Here is a 25,052-nt window from a genome sequence, read left to right as displayed (position 1 = left end):
CTGGCTCACCATGAGGATGTCTGCAGTGATGGCCCAGTTAGAAAACAGCAGCGTCTCCCCGACGAAGATACAGATCTGCCCAGGAGAATGCAAAGCCACCATCAGGGGTGCCTCCATCCACAGCAGCTGCAGCCTGCTCCCTACACACTGGCTGCTGGAAGGGAGCCCACGAATCCTCACCCCTCCCAGGCCCACATCCATTCATGGGCTAACCAGACACCAAGCCATCCCTGCGGCCCTGAGACACCAGAGGCCCTGGACAGGCCGTGGCCAGGCTGAGGATGAGCAGGGGCAGCCAGAGATCAGCAGCCTCCCTGAGGGAAGGGAACGTCCAGCAAATAAGACCAAATGTCCTATTCCAGACCCTCCCGTGGCCCAGGTCCAGCTTCCCTGCACCCTTGCCCCCCGACTGCACTCACATAGGCCCCTACGATGCTGCTCTTGGCAGCCACGAAGATCAGGCAGATGAAGATGGCAGAGCCCAGCATGCCCACGGCGCACACCAGTGGGTCGGCCCGCTGGGTCTTCAGGCGGCACCAGCGCGTGGCTCCTGCACCCGTGACCACACCCAGAAAGCCCGTAAAGCAGGTGATGGCCCCAAAGATGAGACTGTGGGGACAGAGGACGGTGGGGCATGAGTTGAGAGGGCTAAGGCTGAGGAGCTCTCCTGTCCGAGGTCCCTTGCCAGCCCTGGGCCCACCCCGCGGGCCCCACCTGTCCTTGGCTCCACAGGGCGGGCTGTTGCACGTCTCCGCTGTCTTCTGCACAACTTGGGCGCGGTGCAGGTAGAGCGGGATCCACATGCCCAGGGCCCCTGTGGCGAAGGAGACAGCCGACGTGGCCAGGGAGGAGAAGACGTAGCTGCGGCTGGGGAGAGGCCAGGCAGTGACACTGAGCTCAGGGACCTCCTTCAGCCCCCATAGGCACCCCCTGCACTGGGGAACAGGAGGCCCCGAATGCCTCATCTTACAGGCTCCAGGGATGAGGGTTCAGGCTGCAGGAATAATTGATTCTAGGGGCCAAAATGTCCCCCCTAGCACTGAGGCAGCAGAGGTGGTGGGGTGTCTGGCTGAGGGTGCTGGGGGGCTGCCCTGCAGGGAGAGGCCCTCTCATCTCAGCACCCTTCCCTCTTCCCACCAGACCCCTTCCCAGGTACTCACTTTCGAATCAGGGCCTTCATATCTCGGAGCCATGAGGTCCGGGTCTTGAGCTGGTCCCCGAGCTGGTCAGCATGGCCCCTTTTAGTGGCCGGGACCAGGATGAGGATGAGTGTTCCTGTGATCATGCCCAGGACAGGGGACACCTGCCAGGGAGCAGGAAGTTAGGACACCAGGGCCCAGTGAGGCTCGTCCCTGCTGCAGGAGGAGGGACTCGGGCAAGCCGTGCCTTCTCTAGGCCCTAGGGGTCTCCTCTGAGCTGGTATCTGCCCAGTCTTCCTAACTGGGCTGCTGAGAAAAGCTGGGGCAGGCCGGGTGCGGTGGCTCAAGCCTGTAATCCCAGCACTTTGGGAGGCCGAGACGGGCGGATCACGAGGTCAGGAGATCAAGACCAGCCTGGCTAACACGGTGAAACCCCGTCTCTACCAAAAAAGACAAAAAACTAGCCAGGTGAGGTGGCGGCGCCTGTAGTCCCAGCTACCCGGGAGGCTGAGGCAGGAGAATGGCGGGAACCCGGGAGAAGGAGCTTGCAGTGAGCTGAGATCTGGCCACTGCACTCCAGCCTGGGCGACAGAGCGAGACTCTGTCTCAAAAAAAAAAAAAAAAAAAAGAAAAGCTGGGGCTGAGGTCAGTCAAGAGACTGGAAGCTTGAGAAGGACTGTCCAGACCAGGGGCAGGACCAGAATGGGGAGGATACAGGGAAGCCGGGCAGACTGAAGGAAGGAGGAGGGGTGGGTGAGTGGAGCGGTGGATGGATGGAGAAGAGAGGGCTGAAGAGGTGGATGGAGAGATGGACAGAGAGAGAGGGAGGGAGGGACGGACGGATGGACAGACGGATGGATGGACAGATGAATGGAAGATAAGTAGCCAGATGGGATGATGACTTTCAGGGAGGAGATAATTCCTGGAGAAGGTTCCCCATGTAGGTTCCTCAGTCGCGGGGCCCTGGGAAGGTGCTGTCCGGGTATGAAGTGTTGGACTGACAGATCAGGTGGGCTGGCATTTGGTGGGGGGCCCATGCAGGCCCCACAGAGGCTCATGAGCTCTTTTGGATCTTCCCTGTGTCCAGCCCATTTTCCAGAACAGAACTTCCAAGGCCCCAGGCTTCTCTCCGGATGGGAGGGAGACATCCTGGCAGCCTGGATTCCATCTCACCAGCCCCACAGAACAATTTCCCGCATGCCCCCGGGACTGGGAGCCCCTGGGCTGGGGAGTTCCTCTGCCTGCGGCCTCCCTCTCGCCCCCCCACCTGTCCCCCCCCCCCACACTAAGAAATTCCACGGAGGCCACTTCCTTCCTGCTTTTAGGAAAAAACACTTTGTCTTGAGCTTCCGCTCCTCCGAGAGACTGGGGATCTCTGTTTCCTCCGATTGCACTGTCCTGGGGCCTTGGTAACTTGCCCCAAACCCAGCGAGACAGGAAGTGGCTCCAGACCCTGGGGCCCCCACACAGAGGTCTTGTCCCAGCCTTACCCTAGCACAGTGCCAGGGCTGGAAGCAGGAAGCTCCGCCACGGACCTGGAATTTCCTGACGTGGTGGGAGAATCCTTGATTCTCTCAACCTGGGACTCCCGGGCGGGAGATTCCAACCCTCAGCCTGGGGGCCCTGAGGGCGGCAGGGCTGTGTCTGGCTCTGACACCTCAATCTGGACTCATCTGGAAGGGCAGGGATTTCAGAGTCCAGGCAGCTGGGGGAGGAATCCTGGAGGTCTGTGTCCTAGCCTGGGATACATCTCTGGGCAACCGTGGGGCGAGATCTGGACTGAAGAGTGTCCTCGTGGGAAGGGACGTAGGCCTTACCCGCAATGCCCAGTGCCAGTCTCCGGCTGCCTGCTTCACGCTGGAGCCAGTGATGTAGCCCAGGCCACTGCAGAGAAGAGAGACACGTCAGGCTGAGCAGAGACACGGGCTGGGGACAGGGAGTGCCTGCTGGTCTGCAGGGCAGGCTGCCCACCCTCCCCACCCAGCCAGCTGGCCAGGGAGCAGGTCCAGGCATTTCTCAAAGGCTGATCACCTACATGTTTAGTTCTCTGAGGGCGCCCACCTGGGCCAGAACCCCAGGGAGTGGGAGCACTCAAAAGTCCAAGGGAACCTTGCCCAGATCCTCACCCAGCCCCTGGCATCTCCGGCTCTCACCTGCCCAGTGGGATGGCGAAGTAGAAGACGGACAGCATGAGCGTACGCGTGTTCTTGGTGAAGAGGTCGCCAATGATAGTGGGGGCGATGGTGGAGTAGCTGGCCTCACCGATGCCCACCAGCCCCCGGGACAGGACCAACAGCCAGAAGTACTGTGGGGAGGGGTGGAGGATACTGGGGGACCAGCTACCCATTGTCTGCCTCTCATCCCTTGTTCCCACTTTGCTCCCTCCCCCTGCAGGGCCCAGGAGCCAGGAGAGAGAAGGGTGAGGGTGCTGGTGGGCTGCACCTCCGTAAAGACCACCTCCCCGGGCCACTCCGGGCCTCAGTTTGCCCCTCTGTGACGGGGCCAGGACTATCCCAGCTTGAGAGTGGTATGGCCCAGGCAGGCCCCTCTGTCCTCATAGGCACTGGGGACACAAGCCTATGTCTCCACTACTCCACCAACTGGGAGACCTCCTCCCTGGTTCTGACTCCACATCGGGAGCCTCAAGCCACCACCCTCCACTCTGTCCCTCCCCCAAGCCGGGTGGCTGGGCCAGCCCTGGCAGCACGGAGGGCCCAGTGTGGAGTGGGGAGTGGGCAGGGTAGCCCAGGGGACCCAGAACCCCCCCGCCATATACATCAAAGGGCAAAGCCTGGCTGAGCGGGGAAGGGTGGGGCCCTGCCAGCTGCTGGTAGCATGACCCCTTTGATGTGGACCTGCTCCCTCCATGCCCCAGCTGCCCGGGGCCTGAGAACCCAGCCTGGTCATCTTTCCCCAGCCCCACCCTGGCCACCCATCTGGCCAGCATCGCCCACGTCCAGCCCTCCCCCGGGTCTCCCTGACTTCCCTCCATCTGCTCACCTCGCTCCTGGCTGCTGTGCCTGCAGGTGCTGCCTGCGTTGGCCCATCTCTGACCCCTTCATGCTTGTCTCTCCTCCTCCTCCCTCTCCCCATCTCCCTATTTGCCCTTAGCTCCTCGCCTCTGTTTCTCTTCCTGGCAATCGCCTGCCTACAGCCTTGGCCTGTTTTTCTGTTGGGTCATTTGTCTCTTTTGCATTAATTTCTTCTTTTTCTTTTCTTTTTTTTTTTTTTGAGACGGAGTCTTGCTCTGTTGCTCAGGCTGGAGTGCAGTGGCGCGATCTCACTTACTGCAACTTCTGCGCCCCGGGTTCAAGTGATTCTCCTGCCTCAGCCTCCTGAGGAGATGGGATTATAGGCACCCAGCACCACACCCAGCTAATTTTTGAATTTTTGTAGAGATGGGGTTTCGCCATGTTGGCCAGGCTGCTCTTGATCTGCCTGCCTCTGTCTCCCAAAGTGCTGGGATTACAGGCGTGAGCCACCACATCCGGCCCTCTGTGTGCTTTTAAAGAACAAACATGAGGCTGGGCATGGGGGCTCATGCCTATAATCCCAGCACTTTAGGAAGCTGAGGCAGGAGGACTGCTTGAGGCCAGGAGTTCGAGACCAGCCTGGGTAACATAGCAAGATCTTATCTCTACAAAAAATTTGAAAATAAGATAAAAATCAGGCCAGGCATGGTGGCTTACACCTGTAATCCCAGCACTTTGGGAGGCCAAGGCAGGTGGATCACAAGGCCAGGAGTTCAAGACCAGCCTGGCCAAGACATTGAAGTCCCTTCTCTACTAAAAATACAAAAGTTAGCCGGGCATGGTGGCGGGCGCCTGTGATCCCAGCTACTGGGGAGGCTGAGGCAGAGAGTTGCTTGAACCCAGGAGGCGGAGGTTGCAGTGAGCCAAGATTGCACCATTGCACTCCAGCCTGGGTGACAGAGCAAGACTCCATTTCAAAATATGTATATATATATATTTATATGTATGTCAGCAGGACATCATGGTGCATCCTAGCTACTTAGGAGACTGAGACAGGAGGATCAATTGAGCCCAGGAAGTCAAGCCTGCAGTGAGTTATTATCACACCACTGCATATCAGCCTAGGTGACAGAGCGAGACCCAGTTTCAAAAACACATTTAAGGCTGGGTGTGGTGGGCTCACACCTGTAATCCCAGCACTTTGGGAAATCAAGGCGAGTGGATCACCTGAGGTCAGGAATTCGAGACCAGCCTGGTCAACATGGCGAAACCCCATCTCTACTAAAAATACAAAAATTAGCCAGGCGTGGTGGCGGGCACCTATAATCGCAGCTACACAGGAGGCTGAGGCAGGAGAATCGCTTGAACCTGGTGGTGGGGGAGAAGGTGGCAGAGGTTGCAGTGAGCCAAGATTGTGCCACTGCACTCCATCCTGGGCGAAAGAGCGAAACTCAGTCTCAAAACAAACAACATTTAAAAATAAAATGAACATGAAAGGAAACCCTCCATGTATCTTATCCTGTAACTTGCTTTTGCCCCCTCATTCTTATTTATTTATTTATTTTTTGAGACGGAGTCTCGCTCTGTCGCCCAGGCTGGAGTGCAGTGGCCGGATCTCAGCTCACTGCAAGCTCCGCCTCCCGGGTTCACGCCATTCTCCTGCCTCAGCCTCCCGAGTAGCTGGGACTACAGGCACCTGGCTACCTCGCCCGGCTAGTTTTTTTCTACTTTTTAGTAGAGACGGGGTTTCACCGTGTTAGCCAGGATGGTCTCGATCTCCTGACCTCGTGATCCGCCCGCCTCGGCCTCCCAAAGTGCTGGGATTACAGGCTTGAGCCACCGCGCCCGGCCCTCATTCTTATTTTTTTGAAACCCATTTATGCTAGTTAATTAAGATCTAGTTCATTCTTTTCCTATTGAGTCTCACAGGGCCGGGCACGGTGGCTCACGCCTATAATTCCAGCACTTTAGGAGGCTGAAGTGGTAGGATCACCTGAGGTCAGGAGTTCGAGACTAGCCTGGTCAACATGGTGAAACCCCATCTCTATTAAAAATACAAAAATTAGCTGGGTGTGGTGGCGGGCGCCTGTAATCCCAGCTACTTGGAAGGCTGAGGCAGGAGAATCACTTGAACCTGGGAGGTGGAGGTTGCAGTGAGCCGAGATTGTGCCACTGCACTCCAGCCTGGACAACAAGAGCAAAACTCTGTCTTGGAAAGAGTAATATATACCATTAAACTGTGCGCACCAGTGATGGTTGTTTAGATTGCTTTTTTTCTTTCTTTTTTTTTTTTTTGGTATTACTGTTCTTCTTACATGCATGTATCTACAAGAGAGAAACAAGAGTTTCTCTTTTGAGTGTATACCCCAAGCAGAAGGCTGGGCCATGGGAGATACACAGAGTTTTACAATATCCTGCCATTTCGCTCTCCAAAGAGGTTCTACCAATTTACACTCCCACCAGCAGGGCTGGAGTCCCCACAGCTTTGATCACACTTGGTACTGTCAGCCTTTTTAATTGTTGCCAATCTGACGGGTGTGAAATGGGATCTCATTGTTGTTCTAATTTGCATTTCCCTGATGACTAGAGAAGCTGAGCACCGTCTCTTCCGACATGTATTGGCCATTTGGGTATTTTCTCCTGAAACTGTAGCTATCTCTTGCCCATTTTTCTACTGAGTTATTTGTCTTTTTCTTGTTGATTCATAGTTATAGATTTTTTTTTTTTTTGAGACAGAGTCTCGCTCTGTCACCCAGGCTGGAGTGCAGTGGCATGATCTCGGCTCACTGCAAGCTCTGCCTCCCGGGTTCACACCATTCTCCTGCCTCAGCCTCCAGAGTAGCTGGGATTATAGGCACCTGCCACCACGCCCGGCTTTTTTTTTTTTTTTTTTTTTTTGTATTTTTAGTAGAGACGGGATTTCACCGTGTTAGCCAGGATGGTCTTGATCTCCTGACCTCGTGATCCGCCCGTCTCAGCCTCCCAAAGTGCTGGGATTACAGGCGTGAGCCACCGCACCCAGCTTATGTTCTAGATTTTAAGAGCATGCTTTTTGCTTTACTTTCCCCTTTTGGGACTTTATTCTGCAGGACGGTTTGAAACACAGGCCAAACTTTTCTTTCAATCCAGTTGGATACACAGTTCTTCCCAAACCACTCATTTGAGATGCAACTTTCATCCTATACTAAATCCCCGTAGAAATGAGGACTCTGGCTCATTGATCTTAGTCCATCCCTCTGCTGTTTTAGTTAGAATCGCTGTATTTTGATAACTGAGAGGCAAATCCCCTTTCACTGTTATTTTTTTCACAATGTTCTTGGCTATTCCTGGGCATTTTCTCTGCCAAATTAACTTCAGAATCACATTGCCAAGGTCTACCAGAAACCCCCATGGGATGCAAATTGTGACTGCAATGAATTTATGGCTTCAATGGAGGTGACCTGTTTCTCCCTCTGCCTTTGCTTATCTTCCCTCCCCTTCCACACACCCGGAGATGGACCCAGACCTGGCATGGTGGTCCTAGACTTACTGGTCAGTCCCAGGAGCAGCCTCAGAGGTTGGTGACCAGGGGCCTGGCCAGGGGCAAGATGAGGCCCTGAGGGGCCTTAGAGGCCTCTGGTCCAGTCCTTCCTTTTGACTGTGGCCTCCAGGCTCTGCTTGCCATCCTGGGCCTGGAGCTTTACCTGACCTGACCCTCCTCTGTGAAGCTGCCCATGAAGCAAGGATGTCCTTGGCAAACCTGCTGATTCTCTCTGCCCTCCCTCCAGAGTCCCTACCATCAACCCAAATCTGACCCCGCCACTGTTCTTCAGACTTTTCCAGAGCTCAGCACTGCCACAGAAGGAAGCCCAGGCCCTCTAGCCTGGCATTCAAGGTTCTCCATGACCCAGTCCCTGCTTTCTTTCCAGTGAGAATGCAATCCTCAATCTTTTTTTTTTTTGAGATGGAGTTTTGCTCTTGTCACCCAGGCTGGAGTACAGTGGCACGATCTCTGCTCACTGCAACCTCCACTTTCCGGGTTCAAGCGATTCTCCTGCCTCAGCCTCCCAAGTAGCTGGGATTATAGGCATGCACCACCATGCCTGGCTAATTTTTGTATTTTTAATAGAGATGGGGTTTTTCCACGTTGGCCAGGCTGGTCTCGAACTCCTGACCTCAGGGGATCCACCTGCTTCGGCCTCCCCAAGTGCTGGGATTACAGGCACGAGCCATCACACCTGGCCCAATCCTCAGCCTTTCAACATACTCCACCATTTCTGCATCTGTGTGTTGACTCCCTCTGCCCATGCTACCTTCACCAAAAGGTCTAATCTCACAGTCCCGCCTGCCCAGCGCAAATGCCACCTCCTCCAGGAAGGCTTCTCTGACCCCATGGATTTCAAGAGACTGCTGTCTCTTTAGTGAGGACTCTTAGCACTTTTTCTGCACCTCTTGAAGGCTCTGAGCACAGGTGCTCCTGTCAAATCTTCCTACCCCGAAGCCTGGGTGCTCCCAAGGACAGAGCTATCCTGAAAGCTCCTTGGAGACAGATCATGCTCTCCCCTTCTTCCTTCATCTTTCTCTACAGCAGTCATCATGTGATTGCCACTGTCTGCTTGAATATGCCTCGAGATGGGAAACTCACTACCTAACAAGGCAACGGTCTCATCTCTGGAAGGAGGAACAGAAACAATGACTCGCCGGGCACTCAACCTGTTCCAGGGTCTGGACCTTCACAGCTCAGCTGCTTCTCATGGGAAACCTTCAAGTTGGGAAGTATTATCCCCATTTTAAAGATGAGGAAACTGAGGCTCAGAGACATTAAGAGTACGTTCTTCCAGGTCACAAAGCTAAGTAGGCAACAAAGTTGGGATATTCAAGCCCAGGCCTGTGGGAGCTAAATGAGAAGACTCTTGTTTGTGTTGAATTGATGTTTGCTTCTCTGGGATGTCGACCCAAGAAGTTAGCTGGTCATCAGACCAAGTGCAAACTGAGCAAGAACCAGAGAGGGGTAGTGACTCCCCCAGGGTCACAAAGCCAGGTAATGGCAGAGCCAGGACTAGGACGCAAGGCCCTCACTCCCAGGCCAGACTTGTTCTTTGCATCCATCCCAAATCAGAGGGCCACTCAGGAGGAGTCAGGAGGCCACATGGGCTGGAAGGCTCTCAGGTCAGAGGCCAGTGTGGGGAAGGCCCCAGCTAGAGGACTGGTTTACAAAAGTACCCGAAGGCCACCTCATCCTTCTGCACCGGGAAGACAGTGGGGTTCAAGCAGAGGAGCTGGAAGCCCCGGGCTGGATTAACACCAGCCAGTAAGACTGGCCACTCGCCGGAGGGAGCAGGACACCGGTCGGGGGAGAAGCCTGGGCGGGCCTCACCTGCTGGGGAATGAAGGAGCTGGAGAAGGTGACGGCCGACCAGAAGAAAATGCCACAGCTGAGAATCACCTTCCTGTTGAAGCGGTCGCCCAGGTAGCCGAAGATGGGGGCAGCCACCATGAAGCTACAGATGAACACTGCAGGGAGAGGAGAGCTTGAGGGCCAGCCCAGGTCCCTGCACCCCAGCCTCCCGGCCCATTTCACGCCAGCTCGAGGCCAAGCGTCTGTGCAGCAGAGGGACCAAGGAAGCAGCCCAGAGAGGCAGCCTCAGCCCGAGCTGCACCTCAGGAAGGTGGGAAAGGCCTTGCGAGGTCAGGCACATCCATGACGCCATCCTCTCCCATGTATGTCCAGTTCGTCCGGTTTGTCCAGGTTTGGGTGAGCCCTTTGGGTACTTTTTAAAAGAGCAAAGATCTATTTATTGAATGTTTTCTACACGCCAGACACTATGCTAGGGACTTACCATGTCGTATCTCACTTTTTAAAATTTTTAAAAATTTTTATTGTTTTGAGACAGGGTCTTGCTGTGTCACCCAGGCTGGAGTGCAGTAGCATCATCTTGGCTCACTGCAACCTCCATCTCCTGGGTTCAAGAGATTCTTATACCTCAGCCTCCTGAGTAGCTGGCATTACAGGCATGGGCCACCACGCTTGGCGGATCTTTGTATTTTACTACAGATGGGGTTTTGCCATGTTGGCCAGGCTGGTCTCCAACTCCTGGGCTCAAGTGATCCACCCACTTCAGCCTCCCAAAGTGCTGGGATTACAGGTGTGAGCCACTGTGCCCAGCTATATCTCATGTATCTTTGTATCTCATGTATCACGTACCTTTCCAGCCCCCTCCCACCCCACAGATGTGGAGACACACTCAGAGGAAGAGCGACTTGCCCAAGACCCCCCAGGCAATATGTTCCAGTGGGGATCTGACCCCAGTTGCCTGACTCCAGAGCCTGTGTTCCTTATACGTTACCACACTGCACTTCTTATTCTACTTGAGAACAGAGGTCAGAGAGGGGAAGGGATCGACGAAAGGTCACACAGCAAATCAGGGCAGAACTGGGCCTGGAACTCCCGATTTCACACCTGCCAGACCACACAGCTGCCCTCGCTCCCAGCGCACTGCAGGGCCTTTCCTAATGGCTGAAAACAGTCATCCATCCGTCCATCCTTCCATCCTGTCATTCAACAACAACAATTTTTTTGTACCTACAAGGCACCAGGAACCGTTTTAGGTGTTCAGGATACATCAATGAACAAGAGAGACCCCATGGAGCTTTCACTGGAGTGAGGAGAAGCAGACATTAAAGAAATAAACAAATCGATAACACGGCCTGCCAGACGGTGGGAGGGGCTGACACAGGAGCGTGGAAGGGTGTGTGTGAGAGCAAGTGGATGCCACAATTTTACATTTTTTGAAACAAGAGTCTCACTCTATCACCCAGGCTGGAGTGCAATGGCACAATCTCGGCTCACTGCAACCTCCGCCTCCTGGATTCAAGTGATTCTTCCACCTCAGCCTCACGAGTAGCTGGGATTACAGTCATATGCCACTGTGCTCTGCTAATTTCTGTATTTTTAGTAGAGACGGGGTTTCACCATGTTGGCCAGGCTGGTCTCCAACTCCTGACCTCAGGTGATCTGCCTGCCTCGGCCTCCCAAAGTGCTGGGACTACAGGCGTGAGCCACTGCGCCCGGCTGAGAAATTGATTGATATAGGTAGCTTAGCTGGTGTTTTGTTTGTGAGACTGCGTCTTGCTCTGCTGCCCAGGCTGCTGGAGTGCAGTGGCGCGATCTCCGCTCACTGTAACCTCTGCCTCCCAGGTTCAAGCAATTCTCCTGCCTCAGCCTCTTGAGCAGCTGGGATTACAGGTGCCTGCCACCATGCCCAGCTAATTTTTGTATTTTTAGTAGAGACAGGGTTTCTCCATGTTGGCCAGCCTGGTCTCGAACTCCTGACCTCAGATGATCTACCTGCCTTGGCCTCCCAAAGTGCTGGGATTACAGGCATGAGCCACTGCACACGGCCACCACAATTTTAAATAGAGCAGTCAGAGAAGGGGATATTTCAGCCAGGACCTGGAGGAGGTAAGGAAACAAGTCATGCAATTATTGGGGCAAGAACAGCAAGTGCGTATGCCCTGGGGCAGCAGTTTACTTAGCATGTCGGAGGAACAGGAAGGAGGCTGGGGTGGGGCCCCGGAGCCCACTGTGATGACTGTGACGTCCATGGGTGAGAAAGGAAAACATGAGGGGATGCTGAGCAAAGGCCGTGACCTGGCTTTGTTCTTCCAGAACAAGAGGTTTGGAAGACTCCACAGGGAGGCCACTGCCAGTGATGGGAGGGGCCTGGGAGGCCCCAGGTGGGATGAAGAGGCCCAGAGCAAGGCAGGGTAGACCCTAGGTCACACAGCGAGGTGGCCCCCCATTCCTCCCCCTAGAGCAGTCCCATAGCTGATGGGCAGATGGCCAGACAAAGGCTGGGAGCGGCAGACATGGCAGCCAGTTGGCCTCTGACCGCCAGGCTGAACGTGTGTGTAGCCCCGGCTGCTCCTCCATGGGCCTGAGACCCTGGCGAGATGGGACCTGAGAGAAGAGAAAGAGGGAGGGAGGGAGGAGGAAAAGAGAGAGGTGAAGGAGAGGTGAGAGAGCTGGGCAGAGCTCCCCTGAACCTGGCTGGAGGAGTGACTACCCCTCTCTTACGCGAGCAAGAACAGGTCAGCGAGTGTGCATGGGTGGTGGGTGTACAAGCAGACCTGTTAATTCCAGAGGCCTTGGGTAGAATCAGCATGCGGGTACACAAATCCGGGCATGAGACACACACCCTGGGCTCAAATTCACCTCTGCTCCCTCCCGGCCAGTGACCTCAGTCAGGCCACAGCCTTTCTGTGTCTCACCTTCAGTGGTGTGCTGATAAATGTTTAACTGGCTCTGAAAAAGGGGCAAGAGGAGCCCTGATGTAGCATGTTTGCTTTTTTTTTTTTTGAGATGGAGTTCTGCTCTTGTCGCCCGGCTGGAGTGCCGTGGCGCCATCTCGGCTCACTGCAACCTCCTCCTCCCGGGTTCAAGCGATTCTTTTGCTTCAGCTTCCTGAGTAGCTGGGATATAGGTGCCCGCCACCACGCCCAGCTAATTTTTGTATTTTTAGTAGAGATGGGATTTTGCCATGTTGGCCAGGCTGGTCTCAAACACCCTGACCTCAGGTGATCCTCCTGCCTCAGCCTCCCAAAGTGCTGGGATGACAGGCGTGAGCCACCGCGCCCGGCTGTGTTTGCTCATTTCTGTGGTGTAAACGCTCCGCCCTGGCTGAGTTCAGGCTGCCCACATCATGTCACTGATGGGCGTTGGAAAGGGATGTGCAGAAACATGCCATTGTCCAGTGTTTCTACCACACAAATAGAATAGACGCCACTCACCATAGGAACACAGATAACGCCTAAACACAGCCAAACAATTAGGAAGTGAGGACTTTTGAGTAGTTATTACCTTTGTTTCTGATTATTTAATTGTAAGCTGATATCATTTAGTTTTTAACAATGGTTGTATTTTACGACCAGCTCACACACCATTCCTGAAATGTTAACAATTGACTCTCACGAGCCGGCCCGAGCCAGCGCCAACATCCTCGTCTGTAAAATGAAGATAAAAATAGCCGCTCTCCAGGGTGGGTCTGGGTGCTGGATAGCACGTGCAAGGTGCTTAATGCCACACCCTGCCCAGAGCGGGCTGGCCTTGGTCAACACTGGGCCCTTGTTTAAATTAGTCAAGGCAGAAATTATTTCCTCACATCTAGAAAAGGAATTTTTCCTGCTGGGCCTGCCTCCAAGGGCCTGCCCGAGATCAGATCAGAACGTGGCAGGAGGGAGATTTCCAATTGCATCAGGACTGACACATGTGAGGAGGAGGAGGAACTGTTTTCTCTGTGCTTGTCTGTGCTAGGTGGGGAGCCGACAGAAAGCATCAGAAGAGAAGTTGCCCCCTGTCTGGTCAGCGGCAGATCCTGTTCATAGGTCGCTCTGTTTAAAGGACAACCTATGCTGGGGAACCACCAAAGAGCTCCAGATCCTGCCAGGATAATGAAGAGAGGCTTCCTGGAGGTGGTGGCGTCAAAGCTGGGCACTGAAGCATGCATAGAAGTTTACTGTTACGATAATACTTAACATCAGTAATACACACTGAAATATAAACTTCAGATCTTACGAGCAATATTATATAATGGCTCATGAGGCATCTGATGCTTAGTGTTCATAATAACTGCAGTTAGTATCATGGAGCACTTATTATAGGCAAGGCCCAGGATACAGACTTGACATATGCACAGATGATCTCATTGGATTCTGTTCTCTTCATTTTACAGAGGAGACAATAGAGGCCAAAAGAAGTGATGTCACACAGCCAGTGTGCGGCTGAGCCAGAATTTAAACCCCAATTTGGCAGACTCCAGAGTCCTTGCTCTAAATCACTCCACAGACTGCCATGCTGGGAAGGGGGAAGGTCCCAGCTGATGTTCCCAAGGTCAGGGAAAGTTCAGGGCCTGTTGAGGACAGCAAGGAGACAGGTCAGGCCATGGCCTGAGGATGCTGAAGAGGAAGTAGCGAGAGACCAGGCTGTGGAGGGAGGACTGGGCTCAAGACCAGGACAGGATTTGGTGTTTAGAAGGTGACAGAGAACCACAGCGCACTCTCTCTACCCCGCCCCCCAACGCCATGGTGGGACCCTTGAAAAAGCCCCCTACCCAGGGAGGTGAAGAAGGGCTGGAGGGACGTGACCCAGACCTTCGCCAGAGCCCGGCCATCATGCTCCATTCTCCCCTCTTGCCCGCAGTGGAACAGGAAGCACAGGCCCCTCCTAGCTCTTTCAACCCTTCCTTGGTTTCTGGCTGCTCACTCAGATGGGCAGAAGCCCCCAGGACTGCAGGTGGACTCCTGGCAGACGCTGGCACGTCCCATCCCCACCCAGCGGCCCCAGTCTGATGAACCTGCCCAAGCACCTTCGTGCCCTTAGCTCACCTGATCCTCCCCACGTCCACCCCCATCTTACAGCTGGGGTCACTGAGGCCCCAAGAGGTGGAAGAAGTTGCCCGAGATGACAGACCAAATTAGGAAGGCACAGTCTGGACCTGCCTGCCCCTCAGTGCCTTCCCTTGGGACACGGCAGTCCAGGGCCAGGAGGGACGTGAGATCCGTCACTGCCGCCCTCCCTCTGCTCAGGATAGACAGGAGGGAAGATCCCCTCCTGGCCCTCTGGAGGTCACAGGCTATGAAGGGGCCTGAATGCAATCAGGGTAGGGACAGGGAGGGGGCTGAGAGAATGTTCCTGGCAGAAGGGACGGGATAGGCGAAGCCTTGCCCATGTGAACCGTGTCCGATGGGGACACAGAGGCCAGCAGGCAACTCTGCTGAGAATAAAGACCAGCCTGGGCTGGGCCTCCAAGCTAGAAGCTTCCCCTGCCCACCACCCCGCAATCCCGTGGTCTTTGTTTGTTTGAGGAGAGCTTTCTGGGCAGACTGGCAGCCCCACCCCTGGTTTTGGTAGGGGCGGCTTTCCCAGCAGCTCCCGCGGGGACATCCTGTGGAGGGTGTGGGGAAGCCCTCACTCGGCTCACGTGTGCTGAGCCCACAGGTCTGGGACAATGGAGAGGCAGGGCAGGGAGCCAGGGCTGAGCGGGCAGGGCCGCGACAGCAGGGAGGGAGGAGTTAGAGCAACCCGCCTGCCTCGGGGTCTTGGGCCAGGGCCTCGCCCCCTCCTCCTCGCCGGGCTGGCAGGAGGCCGTCAGAAAGCCAGAAGGGTGGACGCGTGCTGTCCACCTCTCATGGCAGCCCAGAGCTCAGAACCCCCACGGGGACTCGGTGTCCTGGTGGGCAGCCCCAGGACCCCCATCCGTGATCAGGGGAGCCATCCCCATGGCACACATGGCCTGTATGACCCCAGAAGGCAGCTTTGGAGCAGGAGAGGGCAAGTCTGGGCTTGGGGGAGCCCTGAGCCCCCACTCTGCGGCCTTGGAGCCTGCATTCGGGCCTTGCCTCAGCCTGGGCTGAACCACGGCTATTTTTACATGGCTGATCTGTTATTTGGAGAAGACTCGCCATCCTCCACATCCTGTGGGCAGGGAGGGTGCTCAGGCAGGCATGGGTGGGGCAGGGGCCAGGCTCTGCCATCCAAGGGACGGCCTAGGCTGGCCAAGCTGACGGAGAATGTTCAGGACAGATGGCCCTGTCAGCGCCTGAAAGCTCACCACACTCAGACTTCCCGGTGGAAGGACGGGAACCACCTGCTCCGTGATCCCCTGCTCAGGATGTAAGACCTGTGTTGGCCTCTCAGGCCTCAGGGTGAATGAGGTTTTGGGGCCACCCTTTAAACAGAAGGGCCCTGCGGAACAGCCACAGGGGCTGCCCAGCTGTGCCTTCAGAACCCAAGTCTGCTGAAGCAGGAGCCACTGGGCTGGTTAAAGAGGGGAGGGGAGAACGGCCAGAAGGAGACTCACCCCCAACAGCAGAGGCACTGTCTGGTTTCAGTCTGAGCTGGCTCTTCCTCTGTCCCCACTCTCCCTCCGTTCCCCCATCCCCATCCTGGCACTTCCTCGTGAGCCCACAAACCCCAGCCCTGAGTAGCCTTCAGCTTCCTCTGCTGCCCCCTCCCACACTTGGTCCCAGAATGAATATCCTGAGACACACATCTTTTTGTTTTGTTTTGGTTTGAGATGGAGTCTCGCTCTGTCACCCAGACTGGAGTGCAGTGGTGCGATCTCAGCTCGCTGCAACCTCCGCCTCCCAGGTTCAAGCAATTCTCCTGCCTCAGCCTCCCAAGTAGCTGGGATTACAGGCACCCACCACCACAACCGGCTAATTTTTTGTATTTTTAGCAGAGATGGGGTTTCACCGTGTTAGCCAGAACAGTCTTGATCTCCCAGCCTTGTGATCCGCCTGCCTCGGCCTCCCAAAGTGCTGGGATGACAGGCGTGAGCCACCGCGCCCAGCCTGAGACACACATCTTACCTGGACTGCCCTGCTCCAAAACCTTCTCTGGCTCCCTACTGCCCCAAGACAAAATCTGCATGCCTTATCTTGGCCTTCAAGCCTTTGATAGTCAGAGCCTGCCCACCGTCCAGCCTCTTCTCCTTCTGTTCTCCCCATACACCAACCCACGGCCAATGGGCCACAAGCCACTCCAGTCAGGCAGTGCCACAAACAACCTTCGTCCTCCCTCGCCCTTCGCTGTGTTGCATTGACGCCGATTTCCTCAGCTCTAGCTTCCAATTCACTTTTCTTTTCTTCTTTTTTTTTTTTTTTTTTTGAGACGGAGTCTCACTCTGTCCCCCAGGCTGGAGTGCAGTGGCCGGATCTCAGCTCACTGCAAGCTCCGCCTCCCGGGTTCACGCCATTCTCCTGCCTCAGCCTCCTGAGTAGCTGGGACTACAGGCGCCCGCCACCTCGCCCGGCTAGTTTTTTGTATTTTTTAGTAGAGATGGGGTTTCACCGTGTTCGCCAGGATGGTCTCGATCTCCTGACCTCGTGATCCACCCGTCTCGGCCTCCCAAAGTGCTGGGATTACAGGCGTGAGCCACCACGCCCGGCCACACTTTTCTTTTCAACTAGGTTTAGTCTACTCATTAACCCACCTAATCGTTCCATTTTTAAATACTTATATTTTTCACTTCTAGTATTTTTGAATATTAGTCTTTTAAACATTTTCCGGTTCTCTTTTCATAATGTTCGGTTCTTGTCTTACAAATCCTATTCTTTCCTTTAGAGCTTTGAATATTAAACACGCCTAATTTTAAAGTCCCTTTGCGACGAGTCTGTTTTCCCATTTCAGAGTCAGCTGACTCCCTCTCAAAAAAATGAGAGAGAACTGTGTGCTCTATTATTTTTTTTTGAGACAGAGTCTTGGTCTTATTACCCAGGCTGGAGTGCAGTGGTGCGATCTCGGTTCACTGCAACCTCCACCTCTTGGGTTCAAGCGATTCTCCTGCCTCAGCCTCCCGAGTAGCTGAGATTACAGGTGCCCACACCATGCTCAGCTAACTTATGTATTTTAGTAGAGACGGGGTTCACCATGTTGGTTCAGGCTGGTCTCAAATTGCTGACCTCAGGTGATCCACCCACCTCGGCCTCCCCAAAGTGCTGGGATTACAGGTGTGAGCCACCGTGCCCGGCCTGCTCTATTAATTTTGAATTTGTCTTCAGTGGAAATTGTCCCCTGTGTCCCATGCAGGCTCTGGGTCATGAAGAATTCCCTGGCCAGGCGCGGTGGCTCAGACCTGTCATCCCAGCACTTTGGGAGGCCGAGGCGGGCAGATCACAAGGTCAGGAGATCGAAACCATCCTGGCTAACACGGTGAAACCCCGTCTCTACTAAAAATACAAAAAATTAGCCGGGCGTGGTGGCGGGCGCCTGTAGTCCCAGCTACTCGGGAAGCTGAGGCAGGAGAATGGTGTGAACCCGGGAGGCGGAGCTTGCAGTGAGCCGAGATTGCGCCACCGCACTCCAGCCTGGGCGACTGAGCAAGACTCTGTCTCAAAAAAAAAAAAAAAAAAAAAAAAAAAAGAATTCCCTAAGGAATGGTTTGGGATTTGCTTCTGCTGGGGGTCCCTGGAAACACAGGGGGCCTCTAAGGGGAAGGAAGTGGAAGCCCCAGGCCTGTAGGGAGCAGGGGCTGGAACTAGGCTTTCTGCATAAAGCCAGAGCCACGTGGGAAATGCCCATGCTTGAAATGGAACCGTACCAGAAAAACTACCCACCAGCCTGGGGACACAGCTTGGAATCAGGAAGCTTGAATGGAAACAAAATCACCCATGATTAGAATGAAGAAACCCCAGGCCTGGAAACTGAGCCAGGCGGGCGTTCCTCTGAAGAATCTGGGTGATGTGTTATGTGGAAGTTTGCTGCGCTACTCTCACTACTTTTTATGTCTGTTTAAAATTTTTCATGATAAAAATGTTTATATTAAAAATACTGTAACAAGCTTCGAAGACATTTATCTGGTCCCTAAACACTCTGCATCACTTGGCTTCAATTCTAGCTCCCACTCCGGTTTTTGAGTTCAGCTCTCTGCTTCTGGCATCTGGGAATTTCCCTGCTAGCTTTAGCTGTCAAGCTCAGCTTTGTAATTTAAACATGTTTTCTTGGCATATTTTATCTAGCTTGGAGGGGAAAGGAGGGCTTCACACATCTACTCGATCTCACGCGCTGACTACAAACTCTAACTCATCCTTCAAAGCCCCATTCAAACGTCTCCTCCTCAGGGAAGTGCTCTCCACCTGCCACCAGCCAGAGCTACCTATACACTCTCTGCCATCCACCCAGGCTCCCACAGTCCCCCTGTACCCGGGTGATGACTTGATGATACGTTTTCTGCCCCCGTAGATAAAGCAAATCTACCTGAGGGCAGGAACTGAGTCTGGGCAGAGCCCAGCACACAACCTGCCAAGCACTAGGTTCAGTGGCAGCTGCTTCTTTAGGTATAGGCCATGGGGGTTCCTGATTTCCCAAAACAGCAAAACCTATGAGCTATAATTGTGTGTGTGTGTGAGAGAGAGTCTTGCTCTGTCACCCAGGCTGGAGTGCAGTCGTGCGATCTTGGCTCACTGCAATCTCTACCTCCTGGCTTCAAGCAATTCTCCTGCCTCAGCCTCCCGGGTAGCAGGGATTACAAGTGCCCGCCACCACACCTGGCTAGTTTTTGTATTTTCAGTAGAGACGGGGTTTCACCATGTTGACCAGGCTGGTCTCGAACTCTTGACCTCAGATGATCCACCCACCTCGGCCTCCCAAAGTGCTGGGATTACAGGCGTGAGCCTGGCCTATAAACTGTAGTTCTGCTGTGGGCTTTCACAGAGACTGAGCGATGGCTCCTGCGGGGGGCCAGGAGCCAGGTCCAAACCAGCAGCCGTCTAATCTGCAAAGGGGCCGCTGAAAGTGGGCTCGTCCTCAGCAGTTTTTGTGCCCAGTCCCAAGAGGGAAACAGCAGGGGCAAGCCCAGGCCTAACCCTCAGCCACCCCCACTCCCTGTCTCCCGGCCCAGCAGCCCCTGGTGCCCACAAATAAGCAGGCAGCCCAGCTCTCAGCTCCGGCCCTTTGATCTGGGCAGGCACCAACACCTGGCTGGCGCCCTCCACCTGGCTCCGACCTTATCGGGCCTGGGGAAGGCACAGGTGCCTGGGACACAGGCCAATTAGGTGACTTGCCTAGTTGTCCACTGAGTCACATCCTGGTCTACTCGCCTGGCTTCTTGGCTTAGGTGGCCGAAGCGGTGAGGGCACCCTGGGGGGTCCATCCCAGCTGTGCCAGGGGTACGTGACAGGTGAGGGCCACGGTGTACAGACTAGAGGGTCCCTGAGAATGCCGGGAATTCTCACCATGGCCCAGAGGCACCCACCCTGGGGACACAGAGATGCCAGGCATCCAGGCCCCCCAGGCCCATGGGCAGCAGAGGCAGAGGCCCAGGTCCCTATTCCAGGCCAGCTACTCTCCACCGCCAGCCCTCAAGCAAGCCATTTCCCTCTCTTGGGCCTTCGTCCCTCTATCTGGTAAGTGAAGCTGACAAACGGAGCCCGTAGGGTTACTGGAAGAATGAAACAAGATGACGCCTGTGTGTGCTTTGTCCACCTCCACCCAGGCCACCAGGGTGACGAGGGACGGAGTGACTTCTCTTTCGAAAGCCTGAGAAGCCAGCCTGGGACAGAACCGCAGAAAGAACCAGGGAACCCTCACACCTGCCTTGAGCCAAGCCCACCACCCTCCCCACCCCAGCCTGGCCCGGGACCCTCCCACCATTCCCTGCACCTCCTGCCCCCGCTTCCTGGGCTATGCTGGCCCCAACCATGCTCAGTGGGCATTAAATGGAGGACGCGTGGGGTAGAGCCTTGCTCCAGATGAGGCAGTGAGGCCGGGACCAGGAGGGGGCTGAGGCTGAGGCCAGGTCCCCAGTGAGTCAGGGGCCACACAGGGTGGGGGATGGGAAGCTAGGCCTTCTCCCACCCTTTCCTTGCCAGCCTGGCAGCCCACTCCTTCCCATGCGCCCACGCGGCTGAAACTCCATTGCCCGGCTGAAGTGCTGGTCACTGCGTGCGCACAGCCCAGGGGGCTGGAGGAACCTGTCTCAGGTGGCAGGGCAGACAGACTTATTCTGGCCTAGCCAGGGAGACCCAGGAAGGGGTAGGGGAGGGGTGGGGCTCATGGCCTGGGAAAACATGATGTCTGCCAGGGCAGGCACCTGGCCACCTGTAGGGGATACTGGACCACACAGCCTTGCCCCATCCTAGCACAGTCAAGTCTCACCTGAGCCCGAGAACCATCGCAACCCCTCTCTCTGAGCCCCAAAGTCCCCATCTGGGCTATAAGGACAGCTAGGAAGGGGGGCAAGGGGAGTGGCTGTGGCATTCTGCAAGCTCGGGAGGCACTGTGCATACTGGAATGCCACTTAGACAGGTCAGGCAGGTTCTTGGACAGAACCAGCTCACTCCACCCTCTCCCTCCCAGGAGGGCCCAGGCAGGGGAAGGGGTTCACCGACTGGAATGCAGACCATGGGGACCTCATCCTGCATCTGACTGGGGCTTACAGCCGGAGGGACTCCAGGGCCAAGGACCCAGAAAAGGCAGAACCCAGGCTGGGGCCACACAGCACGACTAGAACAGAGTCAGGACCAGGCCTCCTGCCCCCAGCCCTGGGTGGCAGCACTGGCCTTAGTCTCTGCCCGGGCCTGAGGGGCGCTGCTAAGGGCATTGCCAACATGGCCTCCGCCAGTGGGAAGGTCAGGGAGCCCAGGGCCCAGCTCCCACAAGGCCGTGTCGCGGGGAGGGCAGGCAGAAGGGAGACATGTTCCCCAGAGGGAGGGGCTGGTGGGCTGCCCTAAGTGGTTAATAGCCTCCCACACTGTCCCAGTCCAGCTTCCAGCAGCCTGGGGGCTCAGGCCCTGCTCTGGCAGCCCATCAGAAGCCTGGGCCCCAGGGAACCTCAGGCCCACGTCCAGTCCAGGGCCCAGATTCTCAGGCGCCTGCCCCGGGCTTGGGAACTGCTCTGGGGCTGACTAGGTGGAGTTTCCTGCCTCGTCACCTAAGAGGTGATTCCCAGGGTTGATGGTATTGGAAGGAATGTGGGGGAGGGCAGGGGATAAAAACAGGGTCACCACGGCTCTGTTGGCATTGCCCAACTTACTGAATTAAGGAGCTCCCTGCACCAGCCTCAGGAAGGAACCTGGATCGATCACTGGGTCCCGACGAGGCCCCAGGACCCAGAGAAAGGTCACCTCTGCAACCTTTGCCTGCACTCTCCTTTACCTTGATAGCCTCTCGGGCCAGGTATTATTCATTTTGTCACACAAGAAAAGCAGCAGAGGCTCAGAGAAGCAGCGCCATCGGTGGGCTGCAGTAGTGGGACAGGGATGCAAAGCCCACTGTCTTTCCAGGAGTCAGGACAGGGGCAGACAGACCCGGTGGCAGATGACGGCCAGCAGGACAGGACCCGCAACGCCAACACCTGGGTGCGGGGGAAGGTGGGAGGTGGGCCTCACCTGACTGCAGCAGGCCGGCGCCTCGGTCCTTGACCCCAAAGTGCTGCTGGATGTCCAGAAGGACGCCTGGAGGGAAGACAGAGGGTGCTCACTGGCCGAGTCTGATGCTGGTGTCCCCACAGACCAGACCAGCCTCTTTCCCACCTTGCAGGGCGCAGCCTGGCCGCATCTGCAGAGCTCCTGCTCTGCTGCGACCTCTACCCTGCCCAGGTTTCCCAGGCCTCCCTCCTGCCACCACGGGGACCTCCTGTCCTCAGCCTGTTCCCATCACTCACAAGGGCCTGAGGGGCAGGGAGAGGCAGGGCTCCTCTGTGGTCATTCTGCCCCATGGGCAACCACACCTCCTACCTGCCAGCTCGGGCCTCTTCCCTACCTGTGGCCCAGGCTGTGGAGCAACGCAATAGACATGGGCCTTTCCCTCAGGGGGACCAAAAGCCCACCACCCAGAGAGCAGTGGGGGGCCCTGAGAGCTGCGGGGAGCCCTCTGGCCTGGGAGGGGCAGCCACACTCACTCTGGTTCACCTGCACGTGTGCACAACCACATTCGCACACGCACACCTGCACACACATCCGCACACCCACACACACGCATGCACACCCACACGTGCACACCCACACACGTGCGCACACACACCCACACACATGCGTGCACACACACGTGTGCACAAGCACCTGCACACACACACATGCTCTCACCCCAGCTGCCCTCAGGATTATAACTGGGCCCCCCATTTTCAGATTCAGGCCTGGGGTACAGAGGGAAGCAGGCGGGGCTCCAGGCCCGCCCGCTTTCTTGGGAGAAGTGGATTTCTTGAGGCCGCACCCGCTCCCAAGCCCAACTACTTTAGGGCTTTGCATGTCACGGGGTGGGGGCAGCAGCTGGACCACCCAGAAACCACCCACAGCTCCAGCAGACTGGCAGAGCCATGGCTTCTGGGGGACAGGCGGGATCTTGGACCCTCTACCCCTCGCAGCACTCAGCCAGGGTTCCTGGTTAAACACAACCCCCATCCCCGCGGGCCTCGGTCTCCACCTGCATTATCTCTGAGGACAGAAGGACCCAGGCCACAGGCCAGAGCCCCCCGACCATAGCACATCTGCAGTGAGGAGGGACGGGGAAGAAGGAGGAGGAGGAGGAGATGGCCCTGCCCTTGGGGGCCCCACAGGCAAGGACAGAGGCCTTTAGGGGACTCCAGAGCTCTTCATGATGACGATGATGATGGCAGCATTCAACAGATGATGGTTTGCCTAATTGAGCACTAAATGCCTGTTTAATCCTCACACAGCCCTAGGAGGCTGGTACTAGGATCCAAGTTGACAGATGAGGAAACTGGAGCACAGGAAGTTAGGCCATGGGCTCAAAGTCACACCACAGGGAAGCAGGAAAAAGTGGAATCTCCAGGCCCTGTATGAGGATCCCGTTGGCAGCTGGGACTGGGGGTGCAGAAGGAGTGGGGAGTCTGGAATGTCACTGTCCCTTCTGAGACCCAGGTTGGGATGCTGAGCAATTTCCCGGAATGCAGGAGCAGACGGGCGGATGTCCTAGCAGCCTGACAGCCAGAGAAACTGTCTTCCTCCTTGTTAATGACCTGAGTGGATTGACCATAATTACCCGTAATGAAGAGGCTGTGTGAGGCCCAGTTAATGACTTAATAACCAAGGCAGGCTGTGGCTTTGCCTTGAAGGTAGAAGCCGGGGCCAGTCCTAGGCCTGTGGATGGCAGAGCCAGCAAGAGGGACCTCTGAGGTGCCCCGACCCAGCCCCAGAGGCTCCTAGCCCCACAACCCATTCCTTTCTGGGTCAGGACTCTGTTCCCCCTCCTGACACGTGGGTTTGATCCCATCCCTCTGTGGCACAGTCAGTCATCTGGGGCTCCCCTGCGTCCAAGGCCCTTCACGAGACCGCAGGGTGCAGGTTTGGTCCTGCCAGCCCTGCCCTCGGGCCTCCCTTCTCAGGACACTAGCCTCAGGACACCCTCCACTAGCCACCCCAAGCTACTCATGACCCCCTGACTCCACGCACTTCCTCTTCTATCCTGGTACAACTTCGTCAACTAGGCTCACTCCTGCCACTTCTTCAAGGCCAGTTCAGCTGCCTTCTGTTCTGGAATATCTCCCCCGCTTGCTCCCCTCCCACCACCCTCAGTAAGTTAGTTGCCCCCACTCTCCCCCGTCCAAACTCGTTTCGCGCTGGGCCCACCAGGATGAGTGGGAATGCACAGGGAACGCACACAGAAGCACAGCTGGGAGCAGCTCCTGAGCTGAGTCACTAGATACCGCTTCCCGCTAAGTTCCAAGGAATGCGTGAGGCTTTGAAGATGGTACAGATGCTGTCCTCACTATCTGTGCTGGTATTTATGATTCTCACCCCGTTTTAGATAGGAAGAAACCCAGGCTCTGAGACATGAAGTAATTGGTCACACAGTCCATTCTGTTTTGGAGGTGAGATCTGAAACCAGGTCTATTGCCAAAGACCAAAGCTTGTTCTCCTGCCACGCTGCCTTCTGCATGGTTTGCTGGTACCCTCCAGGGCAGCACACACATGGCCCACAGGGACTTCACATGTGGGTGAATGTGGCTTCATCCTCCACTAGACCACAAACATGGCAGGAGCCGTGGCGGGTCATCTCCGGGACCCAGAGCAGGGGCTGTCGCGATTTTGGTGTCGGGTGGACAAGAGGATGGGCAGAGGCAGGAGGAGGCAGGAGGTTCCCATCCATAGTCCAGAGGAGCGACATGGGTCTGCAGCAACTGCAGGTTCCGTTTCTGGGAGGGACATGGGTCTGCAGTAACTGCAGGTTCTGTTTCTGGGAGGGACATGGGTCTGCAGTAACTGGGAGGGACATGGGTCTGCAGTAACTGCAGGTTCTGTTTCTGGGAGCGACATGGGTCTGCAGTAACTGCAGGTTCTGTTTCTGGGACGGACATGGGTCTGCAGTAACTGCAGGTTCTGTTTCTGGGAGGGAGGCCGTATCAAAATAGCCATCATGACGACATCCTGTGTCCACGGCAAATCAAAGCACTCTCGCTTCCTCCCGGCAGCACATCCCAGCCATCCAGCTGCACACTTCCCCATC

At 55.9% G+C, this 25,052-nt stretch overlaps 1 protein-coding gene across 8 annotated transcripts in view; it reads right to left on the bottom strand.

Annotated features, from left to right (window-relative positions):
* Nucleotides 1-25,052, bottom strand: part of SPNS2 (SPNS lysolipid transporter 2, sphingosine-1-phosphate) — a 41,648-nt gene that overhangs the window by 4,982 nt on the left and 11,614 nt on the right. For 5 of the 8 annotated variants that reach the window (XR_013405954.1, XR_003723591.2, XR_003723590.2 and 2 more), the window contains exons 2-9: nucleotides 21,977-22,042; nucleotides 9,468-9,604; nucleotides 3,293-3,444; nucleotides 2,957-3,023; nucleotides 1,161-1,303; nucleotides 715-867; nucleotides 420-609; nucleotides 10-75 (exon numbers count right to left, since the gene is read on the bottom strand). Coding sequence is in view for 4 of the 8 variants with exons in the window: in XM_028835906.2 (XP_028691739.2) it covers nucleotides 10-75; nucleotides 420-609; nucleotides 715-867; nucleotides 1,161-1,303; nucleotides 2,957-3,023; nucleotides 3,293-3,444; nucleotides 9,468-9,604; nucleotides 21,977-22,042 (974 nt within the window). In the remaining 4 variants the exon portion in view is untranslated. The remainder of the gene's footprint in view (nucleotides 1-9; nucleotides 76-419; nucleotides 610-714; nucleotides 868-1,160; nucleotides 1,304-2,956; nucleotides 3,024-3,292; nucleotides 3,445-9,467; nucleotides 9,605-21,976; nucleotides 22,043-25,052) is intronic. The other 3 variants (XR_013405955.1, XM_028835907.2, XM_077969964.1) reach the window with 1 other exon arrangement.

Source organism: Macaca mulatta, chromosome 16 (assembly GCF_049350105.2).
Source record: "Macaca mulatta isolate MMU2019108-1 chromosome 16, T2T-MMU8v2.0, whole genome shotgun sequence".
Lineage (NCBI taxonomy): Eukaryota > Metazoa > Chordata > Mammalia > Primates > Cercopithecidae > Macaca > Macaca mulatta.
Note: the sequence above shows the minus strand (reverse complement) of the source record. Positions and strands in the feature narration are given on the sequence as shown.